Source organism: Stegostoma tigrinum, chromosome 27 (genome assembly GCF_030684315.1).
Source record: "Stegostoma tigrinum isolate sSteTig4 chromosome 27, sSteTig4.hap1, whole genome shotgun sequence".
NCBI classification, from domain to species: domain Eukaryota; kingdom Metazoa; phylum Chordata; class Chondrichthyes; order Orectolobiformes; family Stegostomatidae; genus Stegostoma; species Stegostoma tigrinum.
In genome coordinates this window covers 49040649-49059535 of record NC_081380.1, presented here as the reverse complement: position 1 = coordinate 49059535, position 18887 = coordinate 49040649, and the positions used below count along the sequence as shown (strand labels likewise).

Here is an 18887-nt window from a genome sequence, read left to right as displayed (position 1 = left end):
GTTAGAATCATAGAATCCCTATAGTGTATCCAATCTGCACTGACCCTATGAAGACCTTCCCACCCAATACTCATAACCCTGCATTTCCCATGGCTAATCCACCTAATCTGCACATCTCTGGACACTATGAGTAATTTAGCATGGCCAATCCAGCTAACCTGCACAGCTTTGAACTGTGGGAGGAAACCCACGCAGACGCGGGGAGAATGTGTAAGCTCCACACAGACAGTCACCCGAGGGTGGAATTGAACCCAGGTCCCTCACACTGTGACGCAGCAGTGTTAACCACTGAGCCAACATACTGAAGTTGCGCACTTTGTCTAATTAACTAAAGTATCATATCTGAACTATTCTTTCTTAACAGACTCAATGAACTATCAGAAAATTACTTACAAATTGTTGACTGCCTTTATTAGATTAGTATGAGAGCTGACCCCTATAATGAACAAAATAAATTCATTTTTCCCCAAGCACACTAAATAAAGTGTCTCAGTAACAGTGTCATTGTTTATTCAGGGTAAGTATCACTCCCTGTTACTATAGTCCACTTAGCAAAGTGGCTGATTCTCAAGCCCCACGACTCTGCAGTCACCACAAAAGTTACTGATTTCATTAAAATACACAAAGTCCCTAATTTCCCTGTCTGATGAAGTCAAGGTAGCAGACAGCACCAATGATTTTCCTGTACTTAACAGGAACAACTAGTTATTATAAATAAATAGATACTAATCACAGGCAAAACAGAACTATAAATTATTGGTATACAATTCCACTAGTGGAGACTGTAAGTTCCCTTAAAACCCTTAGACATACATACAGACACAGGCAAACAAAAAATGCTTTGTGGATGGAGGAGGAATGCTGAGGAAACAGTTCAATAACACCAGTCGACAGGATTTGATAAGTTGTACCTACTGCTTCTGAAGATCTGACAATTTGCAATCCCGATTCTGGATTCTGTCACTTCTTTGCAAGTGGCACTGGGCTACTGGTACACTAATTGGAATGTCTATGAGTTACTGGTGAAAGGCAACAAGTCACAACAATTGGTGAAAGGAAATAACTAGCTTTCTTGAAGCTTCAGATACTTTTATTACACAGGTATAGAGACACGGTTTGCTTCTTCCAATCTGGAAACTCTCTGCCTCTGATTCATTCACATCCACAGGCTTTTCATCAGCACAGGAACCAATCAGAGACTTGGCCTTCAGGGTGATGACCTCTGACATCAATGTCTGACATGTCACGAGTGCACGAACCAATCAGCACTCTGTTGCTGGCCAAATCTCATTCTGTACACAATCCGTGATATTATGGTGTCTTCTCTCTCTTCCCTTGCATTTGAACAAAGTATCAGTGTAGACACAACTTACAGTAAGCTCCAGTAACTTGCTTTCTAAAGGTACATCAATTCCTTCTACAGTCCGTATTTTTTGTAAAACCATCCTTTTCCATTTCAGTCCCCAATGAGAACTATAGAAAAACAGAAAGGTATGAACTTTGCAGCAGCAAACATAGGAACAGGAGTTGGCCATTTAGCCTATGAAACCTGACCCACAATTCAAATACGTCATAGCCAATCTTCTCTTCTGTGTGAGAAAGTGGCATTTTCTCTATATCCCTCGACATCATTAGTTTTTGATAGATTTCTGGAGACTTTGTTGAATCTGCTCGATGATTGAGGTTTCTCAGCATCCCCTCACCCCCCAAAGTAGAGAATTCCAAAGATTCGCTATCCTCTGAGTGAAAAAGATTCCTCCTCAGGTTAATCTTAAAATGTCTGCCCTTTATCCTGAGATTGTATCCTTGGTTCCACAGCCACCAGCTACAGGAGACATCTTGCAGTCTGTAAGAACGTCAAAGTTTCAGTGAGATCACCTCTCAGTCTTCAAGACACCAGGAATACAGACACAGGTCCTCAATTTCTTCTCATAAAACAAGCCTGCCATCACAAGGATTCACCTGGTAAACCTCTGCAAATTCACAGTCATTGTTTCTTTAGGTCAATTCAAGTGTTTTTCAAAATGGAACTGCATATTTTCTGTAAAAAGCTTAAAATCACATATTATGAGGAAGAGTGGGAAAACATGTAAACAGAGTGCAGGACAGAGCACAGCAGAGACAGATACAGACAGAGGGGGAAATAGTGAGAAAGAGACAGATAGAGAGAGATAATAAAGAGAGAGAAGCAGACAGAGATAGAGAGAGATAGGGAGGGGGAGTGAGAGAGACAAACAGCGAGAGAGAGATACAGAACGAGAGAGAGAGACAAGGAGAAACAGACAGAGTAAAAGACAGACGGGGAGAGAGATAGAGATACACAGAGAGAAAGAGTCAGATGGAGAACTACAGATACAAAGAAAGACGGAGGGAGAGACAAAGCAAAGAAAAAAGATAGAGAGAGATGTATCAGAGATAATGGGAACTGCAGAACGCTGGAGAATCCGAGATAATAAATGTGAGGCTGGATGAACACAGCAGGCCAAGCAGCATCTCAGGAGCACAAAAGCTGACGTTTCGGGCCTAGACCCTTCATCAGAGAGGGGGATGGGGTGAGGGAACTGGAATAAATAGGGAGAGAGGGGGAGGCGGACCGAAGATGGAGAGTAAAGAAGATAGGTGGGGAGAGTGTAGGTGGGGAGGTAGGGAGGGGATAGGTCAGTCCAGGGAAGACGGACAGGTCAAGGAGGTGGGATGAGGTTAGTGGGTAGGAAATGGAGGTGCGGCTTGGGGTGGGAGGAAGGGATGGGTGAGAGGAAGAACCGGTTAGGGAGGCAGAGACAGGTTGGACTGGTTTTGGGATGCAGTGGGTGGGGGGGAGGAGCTGGGCTGGTTGTGTGGTGCAGTGGGGGGAGGGGACGAACTGGGCTGGTTTAGGGATGCAGTTGGGGAAGGGGAGATTTTGAAGCTGGTGAAGTCCACATTGATACCATATGGCTGCAGGGTTCCCAGGCGGAATATGAGTTGCTGTTCCTGCAACCTTCGGGTGGCATCATTGTGGCACTGCAGGAGGCCCATGATGGACGTGTCATCTAGAGAATGGGAGGGGGAGTGGAAATGGTTTGCGACTGGAAGGTGCAGTTGTTTGTTGCGAACTGAGCGGAGGTGTTCTGCAAAGCGGTCCCCAAGCCTCCGCTTGGTTTCCCCAATGTAGAGGAAGCAGCACCGGGTACAGTGGATGCAGTATACCACATTGGCAGATGTGCAGGTGAACCTCTGCTTAATGTGGAATGTCATCTTGGGGCCTGGGATAGGGGTGAGGGAGGAGGTATGGGGGCAAGTGCAGCTCTTCCTGCGGTTGCAGGGGAAGGCGCCGGGTGTGGTGGGGTTGGAGGGCAGTGTGGAGCGAACAAGGGAGTCACGGAGAGAGTGGTCTCTCCGGAAAGCAGACAAGGGTGGGGATGGAAAATGTCTTGGGTGGTGGGGTCGGATTGTAGATGGCGGAAGTGTTGGAGAATGATGCGTTGTATCCAGAGGTTGGTGGGGTGGTGTGTGAGAACGAGGGCGATCCTCATGGGACGGTTGTGAGGGATGTGTTGCGGGAAATGCGGGAGACGCAGTCGAGGGCATTCTCGACCACTGCGGGTAGAAAGTTGTGGTCCTTGAAGAACTTGGACATCTGGGATGTGCGGTAGTGGAATGCCTCATCCTGGGAGCAGATGCGGCGGAGGCAGAGGAATTAGGAATAGGGGATGGAATTTTTGCAGGAGGGTGAGTGGGAGGAAGTGTATTCTAGGTAGCAGTGGGAGTCGGTGGGCTTGAAATGGACATCAGTTTCTAGCTGGTTACCTGAGATGGAGACTGAGAGGTCCGGGAAGGTGAGGGATGTGTTGGAGATTGCCCAGGTGAACTTGAGGTTGGGGTGGTAGGTGTTGGTGAAGTGGATGAACTGTTCAAGCTCCTCTGGGGAGCAAGAGGCGGCGCCGATACAGTCATCAATGTAATGGAGGAAGAGGTGGGGTTTGGTGCCTGTGTAGGTGCGGAAGAGGCACTGTTCCACGTAACCTACAAAGAGGCAGGCATAGCTTGGGCCCATGCGGGTTCCCATGGCCACCCCCTTTGTCTGTAGGAAGTGGGAGGAATCAAAAGAGAAGTTCTTGAGGGTGAGGACGAGTTTGGCTAGCCGGATGAGGGTGTCGGTGGAGGGGAACTGGTCGGGCCTGTGGGACAGGAAGAAGTGGAGGGCCTTGAGGCCATCTGCATGTGGAATGCACGTGTATAGAGACTGGATGTCCATGGTGAAAATGAGGTGTTGGGGGCCAGGCAATTGGAAGTTCTGGAGGAGGTGGAGGGCGTGGGTAGTGTCACGGACGTAGGTAGGGAGTTCCTGGACCAAAGGGGAGAAAATGGAGTCCAGATAGGTGGAGATGAGTTCGGTGGGGCAGGAACAAGCTGAGACAATACTAACCTCATCCCACCTCCTTGACCTGTCCATCTTCCCTGGACTGACCTGTCCCCTCCCTATCTCCCCACCAATACTCTCCTCTCCACCTATCTTCTTTTCTCTCTATCTTCAGTCCACCTCCCCCTCTCTCCCTATTTATTCCAGAACCCTCTCCCCATCCCCCTCTCTGATGAAGGGTCTAGGCCTGAAACGTCAGCTTTTGTGCTCCTGAGATGCTGCTTGGCCTGCTGTGTTCATCCTGCTTCACACTTTATTATCTTAGAGAGAGATGCAGGTAAGTTTCACCTTCTACAAAGCTGTTTGGAGAAATTGAACCTGTCTCCAAAGCAACACTTTCCCAATTCTTTCACCCAATTGTACTGAGAGAGGAACTCTTTCCTAGTACCTAGATTCCTGTTTCTAATTCATTGTTGGGATCAGGAGGGAGAAACACACTGTCCATTTTGATTTTAAAATAATTGAAACACACATTTATAATTGTTGATAAATAATGAACAAATCCTCAAAACAGAAAATTACTCTAATCCACAGTCACCACCCTATCCAATACTGAGAAGCAACACCTGGATCCGACACTCGCCCAGTCTTGGTAACATTCAGACCTGGCTATATCCACATTGGGACTCAGGCCAGCCCAGAGCTGGTCACATCTGGATCAGCAGGAGTCCTATTTGCAGTTGCTGCTTTTTTTTTCTATTACCTGGAGACCAATTGCCCGTCATGGAAGCTGTGAGCTGATAGAACACGAACACTTTATTATCCAGGTACACTGCATCAACTGAACCCAGCAACCAACAATAAAGCGATTCACTAAATAGAAAGGATACATTAATCCTTTTTGACGTTTTAAAAGGAAGTTTCCTGCCTATCCAAGTAGCCCAATGGTATACACTGTTTGAGGCTTACAATGCTCTCAGCCTTTCATCCTAAGTCATCATTGAATGACCCAAAATCTCTAATATCGAGTATGAAAATTGTGTATTTATCTCTGTGTGATCCTGTCTCTGTATTTGCAAATGCCTTGCAATGTTTTGCCATATTCCAAGAAAGTATGAAGATTTTATTGAACCATTGAAAAATCTGCTTTCTATTTTAGAAAAAAATGGCAGTGGTGAATTACTTGCCGTAATACTGACACCACTGATGTAGCACTGTTGTAATAAAGTCACAGTGGCAGGTGATCACTGCCTACTCAGAGTCAGGTTCAGAATCAGGAGCTCATTAAATACCTGGACTCTCCTGAATGATGATATGTCCACACCCAGACATAGCAGCTGCTTTAGTTTGGAGTAACTGGAGAGTTCACCCATTAAATGGGAAGGTACAATTTTGAATAAAAACATTGCTTGTTAAAACATACCCAACAAGTCTCAGATCATTCTCTGCTGTTTGGCTGTGCATCTTGAATCCTGTGTTCAAGCAGCAAATTAATTATTCAAATATAAACACCCAAACTGACCAGAGTAATCTTACAACACTGCCACCGATTCCCCACTGCCTTTCCCTCATCACACAGTCATATCATGGTGTGGATCTGATGCTTGGTTCAACAGGTTCCCTGCAGATGACAAAGTGAGCAACACAACCCATAGTTAAGGCCACTGCTCCAATCCTCCTGTGCACAGCATCACACCCCATCACTGTTTGACAGTGCTTTACCCATCACCACTCCATAGTGTTTCACCAGACCCTCGGCAATGTGGGTGACTCTCCTCTGCCCTCAGAAATGACCGAGCAAGCCATTCAGTTGTACCAATTGCTACAAAGTCCCAAAGGAATTAACCTGACAGAACACTTGTATCAGCCTCAGCACTGGAAAAGACATGATAGAAACAGCCCTATCGACCTTGCAAAGTCCTCCTCACTAACATCTGGGGGTTAGGGTCAAAATTGGGAGCGCTGTCTCACAGATTAGTTAAGCAACAGACTGACATTGTCATACTCACTGAATTATACCTTACAATACCTCCCGGACACCACATTCACCATCCCTGGATGTGTCCTGTTCCACCAGCAGGACAGACCCAGCACCAGTGGTAGCACAGTGGTATATAGTCAGGATGGTGTTGCTTGAGGAGACCTCAATATTGACTCTGGACCCCATGAAGACGTGTGGCTTCAGGTTAAACATGCACAAGGCTACCTTCTGCTGATTACCACTTACTGTCCTCCCTCAGCTGATGGGTCAGTCTCTCCTCCATGTGGAACACTTGGAGGAAGCACTGAGGATGGCAACGGTACAAAATGCACTCTGGGTGGGAAATTTCATTGTCCATCACCAAGAGTGCCTCAGCAGCAGTACTACTGATCGAGCTGGTCGGGTCCTAGAGGACACAGCTGTTAGACTGTGTCTGTGGCAGGTAGTGAGGGAACCAACAAGAGGGAAAAATGTACCTGATCTCATTCTTACCAATCTGCCAGATGCAGTTGCCTCTCTCTATGACAGTAAATTCACAGAAGTGACCACCACACAGTCCTTTTGGAGGCAAAGTCCCACCTTCACATTGAGAATAACCTCCATCGTGTTGTGTGGCACTATCGCTGTGCTAAATGGGACACACTTTGATCAGATCTAACAACTCAAGACTGGGCATCCATGAGGCACTGTGGGCCATCAACAGCAGCAGAACTGTACTTCAGTACAATCTGTAATCTCATGGCCTGGTATATCCCCGACTCAACCATTTCCATCGGGCCAGGGGATCAACCCTGGAGAGGGGTTCAATGGAGAGTGCAGGAGAACATCCAGGAGCAGCACCAGGCATACCTGAAAATGAGGTATCAACCTGGTGAAGCCACCAAACAGGATTATTTACACACCAAACAGCATAAGCAGCAAATAATAGACAGAGCTAAGCAATCGCTCAACCAACACATTAGATCTAAGCTCTGTAGCCCTGCCACATCCAGGTGTGAATGGTGGTGGACAATTAAACAACCCGCTGGAGGACGAGGCTCCACAAATATCCCCATCCTCAATGATGGAAGAGCCCAGCACATCAGTGCAAAAGATAACGCTGAAGTATTTACAGCAATCCTCAGCCAGAAGTGCCAAGTGGATGATCCATCTCAGCCTCTTCCAGTGATCCCCAGCATCACAGACACCAGTCTTCAACCAATTTGACCCACTCCACATGATATCGAGAAATGGTTGGAGATAAAGGATACTGCAAAGGCTAGGAGCCCTGACCACATCCCGGCAATAGCACTGAAGATTTGTGCTGCAGAACTTGCCGCTCCCCGAGCCAAGCTGTTCCAGTACAGTTACAATGCCGGTATCTAACCGACAATGTGGAAAATTGCCCAGGTATGTCTAATACATGAAAAGCAGGATATATCCAACCTGACCAATTATTGTCCATCAGTCTCCTCTCGACCATCAGTAAAGTGATGGAAGGTGTCAGTAACAGCACTATCACGCAGCATCTGCTCAGCAATAACCTGCTCAGTGACACCCAGTTTGGGTTCCACCAGGGCCACTCAGCTCCTGTTCTGATTATAGCCTTGGTTCAAAGTAGACAAAAGAGCTTTCCTCCAGAGGTGAGGTGAGAATGACAGTCCTTGACATCAAAGCTACGTTCAACAGAGTGTGGCATCAAGGAACCCTGGCAAAACTGGAACCAATAGGTCTCAGGGGGCAAACGCTCCCGTGGTTGGAGTCATACCCGACACATAGGAAGATAGTCGTGGTTGTTGGGTGTCAGTCATCTCAGCTTTAGGACATCTCTGCAGGGGGTCTCCAGGGCAGTGTCCTTGGCCAAACCATCTTCAGATGCTTCATCAAGGACCTTTGCTCCATCATAAGGTCAGAAGTGGGGCAGTTTGCCGATGATTGCACAATGTTCAGCATCATTCGTGACTCCCCTGATACTGAAGCAGTCCACGTTCACATGCAACAAGGTCTGGACAATATCCAGGCTTGGGCTGACAAGTGGCAAGTGACATTCGCACCACACAAAAGTCAGACTATGACCAGGAGACTCTGAAGGAATGAGGAAGGAGTTAGCTAAGGTAGAATGGGAACAAAAACTTAATGCTGGGTCAATTGAGGAACAGCGGAGGGCATTCAAAACATTTTTTCACAGTCCTCAGCAGAAGTATATCCCAGTGATAAGGAAGAACTGTAGGAAAAGAGACAGCCAGCCATGGATGTCTAAGGAAATAAAGAAAAGTATCAGGTTGAAAAAAAACACATACAAAAAAGCAAGGAGTAGTGGGAAACTAGTTGACAGGGAAATCTTTAAAGGCCAACAGAAAGCCACAAAAAAAGTTATAAAGAAAGGTAACTTAGATTATGAGAGTAAACCAGCTCAGAATATAAAAAACAGGCAGCAAAAGTTTCTATAAATATGTGAATTGTAAAAGAATGGTGAAGGTAAACCTTGGTCTTTCAGAAGATGAGAAGGCCAATTTAATAACTGGGAATGAGGAAATAGTCGAGGTATTAAACTGTTATTTCGTTTCGGTCTTCACAGTGGAAGACACAAATAACATGCCAGAAACTAATGGCAAGAAGTTTATAGCAGGTGAGGACCTAGAAACTCTCATTATCACTAAGGGGGCAGTGCTGGGCAAGCTAATGGGGGCTAAAGGTAGACAAGTCTCCTGGCCCAGATGAAATGCATCCCAGGGTACTAAAAGGGGTGATGGGGAAAATAGCAAATGCACCAGTAATTATTTACCAAAATTCACTGGACCTTGGGGTGGTTCCTGCAGATTGGAAAACAGCCAATGTGACGCCACTGTTTAAAAAAGGAAATAGACGAAAAGCAGGTAACTATAGGCCAGTTAGCTTAACTTCGGCAGTGGGGAAAATGCTTGAATCTATCATTAAGGAAGTGATAGTAAGACGTCTGGATATAAATTGTCCCACTGGGAACAGCCAGTATGGGATCATGAAGGGTAGGTCATGTTTAACTAATTTGGTGGGATTCTTTGAGGACATTACTTGCATGATGAACAATGGGGAACCTGTGGATGTGGTGTATCTGGATTTCCAGAAGACATTTGACAAGGTGCCACACCAAAGGCTGCTACATTAACCTGTTCTTCCTCTCACCTATCCCCTCCTCCCACCTCAAGCGGCACCTCCATTCACTATCTACTAACCTCATCCCACTCCCTTGACCTGTCCGTCCTCCCTGGACTGAACTATCCCCTCCCTACCTCCTCACCTACACTCACCTTTACTAGTTCCATCTCCACCCCTTTAACTTGTCTGTCTCCTCTCTACCTATCTTCTCTATCTATCTTCGATCTGCCTCCCCCTCTCTCCCTATTTATTTCAGAACCCTCTCCCAGTTACCTTTTCTGATGATGGGTCTAGGCCCGAAATGTCAGCTTTTGTGCTCCTAAGACACTGCTTGGCCTGCTGTGTTCATCCAGCTCCACACTTTGTTATCAGAGATAAATGAGTGTTTTTTCTTGTTGGTGGTCAGTGGCTAGTGGTGTGTCTCAGGGATCAGTGTTGAGACCTCAATTGTTTAAAATTTACATAGATGATTTGGAGTTGGAGATTAAGTGTGGTGTGTCAAATTTTGCAGATGACACCAAGGTGAGTGCTGGAGCAAAGTGTGCAGAAGACACTGAACGTCTGCAGTGGATATAGATAGTCTAAGTGAGTGGGCAAAGGTCTGGCGGATGGAGTACAATGTTGATAAGTGTGAGGTCATCCATTTTGGTAGGAATAACAGCAAAATGGATTATGTTTTAAATGGTAAAAATTTGCAGCATGCTGCTGTGCAGAGCGACTTGGGTATCCTTGTGCATGAATCACTAAAAGTAGGATTGCCAGCACAGCAGGTGATTAATAAGGCAAATGGAATGTTGTCTGTCATTGCTAACGGGGTGGAGTTTAAAAGCAGGGAGGCTATACTGCAGCTGTATAGGGTCCTGGTGAGGCCACACCTGGAGTACTGTGTACTGTTTTGGTCTCCTTACTTGAGAAGGAATATACTAGCACTGGAGGGGATGCAGAGGAGATTCACTCGGTTGATTTCAGAGTTGAGAGGATTGGATTATGAGGAGAGACTGAGTAGACTGGGATTATACTCATTGGAATTCAGAAGAATGAGGGGAGATCTTATTGGAACATATAAGATTATGAAGGGTGGAGGCAGGGAGGTTGTTTCCACTAGCAGGTGAAACTAGGACTAGGGGGCATGGCCTCAAAGTAAAGTGAAGCAGATGTCGGACTGAAGTCAGGAGGAACTTCTTCACCCAAAGGGTTGTGAATCTGTGGAATTCCCTGCCTGTGAAGCGGTTGAAGCTACCTCACTGAATGTGTTTAAGGCAAGGCTACATAAATTTTTGAACAGTAAAGGAATTAAAGGTTATGGTGAGTGGGCGGGTAAGTAGAGCTGAGTCTCAAAAAAATCAGCCATGATCTTATTAAATGGAGGGGCAGGCTTGAGGGGCCAGATGCCCTATTCCTGCTCCTAGTTCTTACATTCTTCAGCAAGAGACAATCTAACCACCGCTCCTTAGCATTCAATTGTGTTACCATCACTGAAGACCCCACTATCAATATTTTTGTTGACCAGAACTCAACTGGGCTCACCACATAAACACAGTGGCTACAAGAGCAGAACAGAGCCTAGGGGGAATACTGCAGCGAGTAACTCACCTCCTGACTCCCCAACGCCTGTCCACCATCTCCAAGGCACAAGTCGGGAGTGTGATGGAATACTCCCCACTTGCCTGGACGGGTGCAGTCCCAACAACACTCAAGAAGCTGATGCCATCCAGGACAAAGCATGATTAGCACTGTATCCACAAGCATCCACTCTCTCCACCACCAACACCCAGCAGCAGCAGTGTTTACCATCTACAAGATGCACTCTGGAAATTCACCAAAGATCCTCAGGCAGCACCTTCCAAACCCATGACCACTTCCATCTGGAAGGTTAAGGGCAGCAGATATATGGGAACACCACCATCTGCAAGTTCTCCTCCAAGGCACTGACTATCCTGACCTGGAAATATATCACTGTTCCTTTATTGGTGCTGGGTCAAAATCCTGGAATTCCCTCCCTAAGGGCATTGTGGGTCAACCCACAGCAGGTGGACTGTACCAGTTCAGTCAAAAGCAGATGCAGCCAATGAAATTGAGCAGGATGTTTGTGTATATTGGAGGGCTGTAGCAATGCAGTGGTAATGTCCTTATCTTCAGGCAAGAATGCCCTGGGTTTAAGTCTCACCTGCTCATGAGATATATTTGAACAGGTTAATTAAAAATATCTGCGTGTACCTCCATGAATATGCTCTGGCAAAATTCACCAGAAGTCTAGGTGCATTCTTCAAGGGTTCAGAACTGCTTTTGGTCGAATACAACCAGATAATCAGTGATTATCTGATAGGATGGAACACAATAGAAATAAACTATCCAATCAATGAGTGCTGTTTAGGATTGAAATAGTTGGGTCAGAGGACACAATAAACTTTTCATTTAGCCCGTATGTTGTCAATTTGTGAATGAAGGAAAGGCCATGTAAAAATGGGTTAAGCATTAAGGAGAATTTAATGATTTAGAAATAAAGCTGGGATGCTGCTTGCACGAAATCAATGCTAACATAGGCTGGTTAGATGGATGGTGTTTCTTTGGTGCAAATTCTATTTAATACTTTCAGGCTGTTAAATGTACCAAAAAAGATCAAATTTCAGACTGTAGTCTCTCCATTATAACGTCATCTAACAGGCCAATTTCACCATCTGTTTCATTGCGATTTTTGTCTGGACTATCTTTGTACTGGTCTAAGTCTCCCCCTCTGGTATTCTCAGCGACAGACTAGTGTTGAACAAATTTCCGTCATCTCACAGTTCCAGCCACATGGGATCAGAGGGAGGGACATTTATTTCTAACTCTTATAGGTGGCGGTATTGTGGCCAGGCTGCAGTGTCATTGTGTGTCTGTAGGTGGCAGCACGGCGGCCATGTTGCAGTGCCGCTGCGTGTCTCTAGGTGGCGGTACTGTGGGCACCGTGAAGGTGGGGCCGCAATGTTAATATTAATCCATTGAGTAAATAGTGAATTGAACTATGAAAAACTCTGTTTAAGGATTTCAAATGAATCCTCCAAAGTACTCGACATTCTTAAATCCTGATTAATAACCGATCATATGCTGAAAGAGAAATTAGGTACGTGGCAATAATAAAGGTAGAACTGAACCCAAAACAGAGCACAGGAAGATCTCATTAATTTCTGCTCTGTGGTCTAAACTGGGATGGCAGCGCACCGAGGGGAAACATTCACCACTCCCTCGTCTCCTAAAATATCTGCTGCTGCCTGATTGCGGCATTTCTAACTTTCGTTGCCTTTTCATTATGACTGTAAAGCATAGGAGATAGATCAGCTAACCACAGGCTGGGAACCGAAACATGGCCTTCCTGATCTGTGTCAGAAACACTTCACTGAGATCATTTATTTACCACTGAATCATCAGACCAAAGAACAGAATATGGAATTTGCAGAACAGAAACAGGCCAATTGGTCCAATCGATTTGTGCCAGTTTAAGCTGCACAAAAGTCTTTACTCAATCTGCCTCAGCCTACCCTAACACTGTTAATTAAAGGCAAGATTTAGAAGTTTGTGGGTTTACAGTGTCTGAATGAGCAATAGACAGCTGACGAGCAGATACAGAAGCACCAGCAGGTGGCAGCAATACTGCACTGGATGTGAAATGGCAGTGAACCTGGGATAATCACAAGAGAAACACTGAAAGGACTGGGAGGATGGAGTGAAATTGCCAAGACCATGCCCACGTTTAATTTATTATAAGTTCAAAAAGCACAAGAGGATCCCATTCAGCCCCACTTTGAACAATCTGTTTAATTGATTCTACACCCTCAACCATGTCCTGGAACCCTGCACGCTTTTCCTTTTGAGTGTTCATCTGTTGCCCATTTGGAAGTTAGTATTGAATCTGTTTGCACTGCCGTTTCTGGCAGTGCATTTCCAGATCACAACAGCCCACTATGAAAGGTCCATGTTCACACAGACAGGACCCTGGTTCCTGGGATACTCCTTCCAACAGTTTAACGAAACTTGTGGCCAGTGTCCGGGCAGCCAGACTCAGAGTCTCAGAACTTTCTCCTGAGCTCCGGTCCCTGATCCAGGAGCTGCTCCTGTGTCTCGGTCACTGGCTCAGAATTACTTCACACCTGGAAAGGATCAGACCTGCAGAGGAATGGAGTGAAACTATCTCAGAGTAAGTTTGATTTGGGCGAAAGGCTGAAGCAATATTGAAAGAGCAGCTGGTGCAGAGACTGAACAAGAGGTGGCAAAGCGCAGAGAGGAGGTGCTGCTAGAGAGTCCTCGGCCTCAGCAGAGACCATTGAGGAGACCCTAGCCCAGTACAAACTGTTAAACTTGTTCTGGGATGTCCATTCAGAGCAAGAATCAAAGTGAATAACGTCATTGGGAAAATAATCAGGAATAATTCTTGTTCAATGAATCTTTCTAGTGGGAACAAATGAATGGTTCTCGTCACCCCGAACTCACTGCAATGTCAGACGTGGCCCTCAGGACTTTGTGCTAATGGCCATGGGGTGCCAAATCTGCAACATCTCAGCACCTACAGCCAATCTGTCTTCAATTCCCCCCGCAAAAAATGAGATGTGACACTTGTGCAACTCCATACTGAGGTGAGACGGCTGTGTGTCAGTCACAGGTGGGTGATGGCTGTGTGGTTTTTGCTCACTAGTTATTTTCAGATGAATAAAGTACTTTTCACTCTGTGTCCCAGACAGGAGTAAAAAATTTTTTAAAGAATCCCTACAGTGTAGAAACAGGCCATTCAGCCCATCAAGTCCACACTGACCCTGTGAAGGGTATCACATCAAGACCCAGACCCAGACTCCACCCTATCCTATCCCTAGGACCTTACATTTCCCGTGGCCAATCCACCTCACCTGCACATCTTTGGACTGTGGGAGGAAACCAGAGCACTCGGAGGAAACCCACGCAGACACAGGGAGAATGTAGAAACTCCTTACAGATAGCCACCTGAGGGTGGAATCACACTTAGGTTTCTGGAACCATGAGGCAGTAATGCTAACCACTGAGCCATCACGCTACCCCTTTCTGTCATCGGCCAAAGCTGCTTGTGACGGCCAATATCATAATAAACTGTGAGTACAAGGGGAAGGGGAAGGGGTAATGAGGGTGAGCTGGAAGGGGAGAGTGATGGGGAGGAGAACAGTGACAGGGAGAGGTGTGAGGGAGGTGATGGGGAGGGGTGAGTGATGGCCAGCGATATGGGAGTAAGAGCGGGAAATTGAGCAGGAGGTGGGTGAGAGAGAGAGTAAGCGAGGGGAAATGGGGATCAGATGGAAGCTTCACCACAATTCGATTCCCCATTTGCATCCCAAACTTCTATAGAGTAATCTCATATTCAAACAGACTGGACTGTAATTACCAAAATTAACTCAATATCAACAGGTAGAAATGAAACAGAAACAGAGAGGGAGGCAGGATAGAAAGTTACAGAGTGACAGTGAAAGAGAGGGACAAAGACAGACAGAGAGAAAGAGACACAATGATACAGAGCAAAGAGAGAGAGAGAGAGACCAAGAGAGACAGAAACAGGGGGACTGACAGACAGAGAGTGTGGGTGTGTGTCCTGTGCCCCGTGTCCTATTGCTGGTTGAATTGTGCAGTCTGAGACTATCTCATGTTGGGAGCTACAGTAATCTCTCTTCACCCAGTCCTTTCGAGGCCATTTCAGCCTCTTCACAGGACAGTTCCCATTTGCCGGCCTGACCTAGTGCAGTGAGCACTCTGTCTCTGAAGGGTTCTGCAGGTGATGACCCTCCATTTGACTCCCTTCAATGAATATTTCAAACTATTGTGAACATTTAAAGAAATCAAACTTCTCTCTTCTGGACAACCCCAGTTGTTTCTGTGAGGGGGTGAATCAGCTTCTGGGTTAGCTTGCTTCAGGACAGTGCAATTAGACACAAGCATCAGCTGGTTATTGACAGAGCACGACAGCTCGTTGGTGCCTCCACATGACCAACCTGCTGGCCCTCAGGTCCTCCAGCTCCTGTTGCAGTAACTCCATTCCCCGCTCTGCTTCCTGCAACTTCCTCTTGAGGACATGGATCTCCTGCTGTGCCTCACACTTGATTTCGTTAGCCACCACCACAGCTGTCTGCAGGTCTGCCTGAAAGTGACGCCATTCCTCAGCCTCCTCCTGCCCAGAAAGGAGAACAGATTCATCAGATGTAGTGGGAACTGCAGATGCTGGAGAATCCGAGATAACAAAGTGTGGAGCTGGGTGAACACAGCAGGCCAAGCAGCATCTTAGGAAAACAAAAGCTGGCGTTTCAGGCCTAGCCCTTCATCAGAAAAGGGGGAGGGGGAGTGGATTCTGAAATAAATAGGGAGAGAGGGGGAGGCAGATCGAAGATGGATAGAGGAGAAGATAGGTGGAGAGGAGACAGACAAGTTAAAGAGGCAGGGATGGAGCCAGTAGAGGTGAGTGTAGGTGGGGAGGTAGGGAGGGGATAGGTCAGTCTAGGAAGGATGGACTGGTCAAGGGGGCAGGATGAGGTTAGTAGGTAGGAAATGGGGGTGGGGCTTGAGGTGGGAGGAGGGGATGGGTGAGAGGAAGAACAGGTTAGGGAGGTGGGGATGAGCTGGGCTGGTTTTGGGATGCGGTGGGGGAGGGGAGATTTTGAAGCTGGTGAAGTCCACATTGATACCATTGGGCTGCAGGGTTCCCAGGCGGAATATGAGTTGCTGTTCCTGCAACCTTCGGGTGGCATCATTGTGGCACTGCAGGAGGCCCATGATGGACATGTCGTCTGAGGAATGGGAGGGGGAGTGGAAATGGTTTGCGACTGGGAGGTGCAGTTGTTTACCCGACCACACCACCCAAGACATTTTTCCATCCCCACCCTTGTCTGCTTTCCGGAGAGACCACTCTCTCCGGGACTTCCTCGTCCGCTCCACACTGCCCTTCAATCCCACCACACCTGGCACCTTCCCCTGGAACCGCAGGAAACGCTACATTTGCCCCCACACCTCCTCCCTCACCGACATCCCAGGCCCCAAGAAGACTTTTCACATCAAGCAGAGGTTCACCAGCACATCTGCCAATGTGGTATACTGTATCTACTGTACCCGTTGTGGCCTCCTCTACATCGGGGAAACCAAGCGGAGGCTTGGAGACCGCTTTGCAGAACACCTCCGCTCGGTTCACACTAAACAACTGCACCTCCCAGTCGCAAACCATTTCATCCTGGGCCTCCTGCAGTGCCACAATGATGCCACACAAAGGTTGCAGGAACAGCAAGGAATTTAAGGCAGAAAGTCAGGGAGCTAGGATGGAAGCTGAGAGCTAGGACGAACAGAGTTGTTGTCTCTGGTTTGTTGCCTGTGCCACATGCTAGTGAGGTGAGGAATAGGGAGAGAGAGGAGTTGAACACGTGGCTACAGGGATGGTGCAGGAGGGAGGGTTTTGGATTCTTGGATAATTGGGGCTCTTTCTGGGGTAGGTGGGACCTCTACAAGCAGGATGGTCTTCACCTGAACCAGAGGGGTACCGATATCCTGGGGGGGATATTTGCTAAGGCTATTCGGGTGGGTTTAAACTAATTCAGCAGGGGGATGGGAACCAAAATTGTAGTTCGAGTATAGAAAAGGTTGAGAGTAGGGTGGTCCGAAATAAAGTTTCAGGGACGCAAGATGACACCGGCAAGCAAGAAATTGGATTGAAGTGTGTCTACTTCAACGCCAGGAGCGTCCGGAATAAGGTGGGTGAGCTTGCAGCATGGGTTAGTACCTGGGACTTCGATGTTGTGGCCATTTCGGAGACATGGATAGAGCAGGGACAAGAATGGTTGTTGCAGGTTCCAGGATTGAGATGTTTCAGTAAGAACAGAGAAGATGGTAAAGGGGGCGGAGGTGTGGCATTGTTGGTCAAGGGCAGTATTACAGTTGCAAAAAGGATGTTTGGGGACTCGTCAACTGAGGTAGTATGAGCTGAGGTTAGAAACAGGAGAGGAGAGGTCGCCCTGTTGGGAGTTTTCTAGAGGCCTCCGAATAGTTCCAGACATGTAGAGGAAAGGATAGCAAAGATGATTCTCGATAGGAGTGAGAGAGACAGGGTAGTTGTCATGGGGGACTTCAACTTTCCAGATATTGACTGGGAACACTATAGTTCGAGTACTATAGATGGGTCAGTTTTTGTCCAGAGTGTGCAGGAGGGCTTCCTGACACAGTATGTAGATAGGCCAACAAGGGGCCAAGCCACATTAGATTTGGTACTGGGTAATGAGCCTGGCCTGGTGTTAGATTTGGAAGTAGGTGAGTACTTTGGTGATGGTGATCACAATTCTGTTATGTTTACTTTAGTGATGGAAAGGGATAGGTGTATACCACTGGGCAAGAGTTATAGCTGGGGGAAAGGCAATTACGATGAGATTAGGCAAGATTTAGGGAGCATAGAATGGGGAAGGAAACCGCAGGGGATGGGCACATTAGAAATGTGGAGCTTATTCAAGGAAAAGCTCCTGTGTGTCCTCGATAAATATGTACCTGTCAGGCAGGGAGGAAGCTGTAGAGTGCGGGAGTCGTGGTTTACAAAGGAGGTGGAATCTCTGGTCAAGAGGAAGAAGGCGGCTTATGTTAGAATGAGATGTGAAGGCTCAGTTAGGGCACTTGAGGGCTACGAGGTAGCCAGGAAAGGCCTAAAGAGAGCGCTCAGAAGAGCCAAGAGGAGACATGAGAAGTTGTTGGCGGATAGGATCAGGGTAAACCCTAAGGCTTTCTATAGGTATTTAAGGAATAAAAGAATGACAAGAGTAAAATTAGGCCCAATCAACGATCGTAGTGGTAAGTTGTGTGCGGAGTCAGATGAGATAGGGAAGGCGCTAAATGAATATTTTTCAACAGTATTCACTCTAGAAAACGACAATGTTGTCGAGGAGAATACTGAGATACAGGCTACTAGACTAGGTGGGATTGAGGTTCACAAGGAAGAGGTATTAGAAATCCTTCAGAGGGTGAAGATAGATAAGTCCCCTGGGCTGGATGGGATTTATCCTTGGATCCTCTGGGAAGCCAGGGAGGAGATTGCCGAGCCTTTGGCATTGATCTTTAACTCGTCATTGTCTACAGGAATAGAGCCAGATGACTGGAGGATAGCAAATGTGGTTCCCCTGTTCAAGAAGGGGATTACAGACAACCCTGGTAATTTTAGACCAGTGAGCCTTACCTCAGTTGTTGGTAAAGTGTTGGAAAAGGTTACAAGGGATAGGATTTATAATCATCTAGAAAAGAATAAATTGATTAGGGATAGTCTGCACGGTTTTGTGAAGGGAAGGTCGTGCCTCACAAACCTTATTGAGTTCTTTGAGAAGGTGACCAAACAGGTAGATGAGAGTAAACCAGTTGATGTGGTGTATATGGATTTCAGCAAGGTGTTTGATAAGGTTCCCCACAATAGGCTATTGTACAAAATGTGGTGGAATGGAACTG

At 46.7% G+C, this 18887-nt stretch overlaps 1 protein-coding gene across 3 annotated transcripts in view; it reads right to left on the bottom strand.

Annotated features, from left to right (window-relative positions):
- Positions 1 to 439: 439 nt before the first annotated feature.
- The window catches only part of specc1 (sperm antigen with calponin homology and coiled-coil domains 1), a 71771-nt gene continuing 53323 nt past the window's right edge, over positions 440 to 18887 (bottom strand). For 2 of the 3 annotated variants that reach the window (XM_059655466.1, XM_048557324.2), the window contains 2 exons: positions 15422 to 15597; positions 440 to 1846 (listed from right to left, as the gene is read on the bottom strand). In XM_059655466.1, the coding sequence (XP_059511449.1) occupies positions 1474 to 1846; positions 15422 to 15597 (549 nt within the window). In that variant the 3' untranslated portion in view covers positions 440 to 1473. Of the gene's footprint in view, positions 1847 to 13141; positions 13581 to 15421; positions 15598 to 18887 lie in introns of those variants that run through there. The other variant, XM_048557325.2, reaches the window with a different exon arrangement.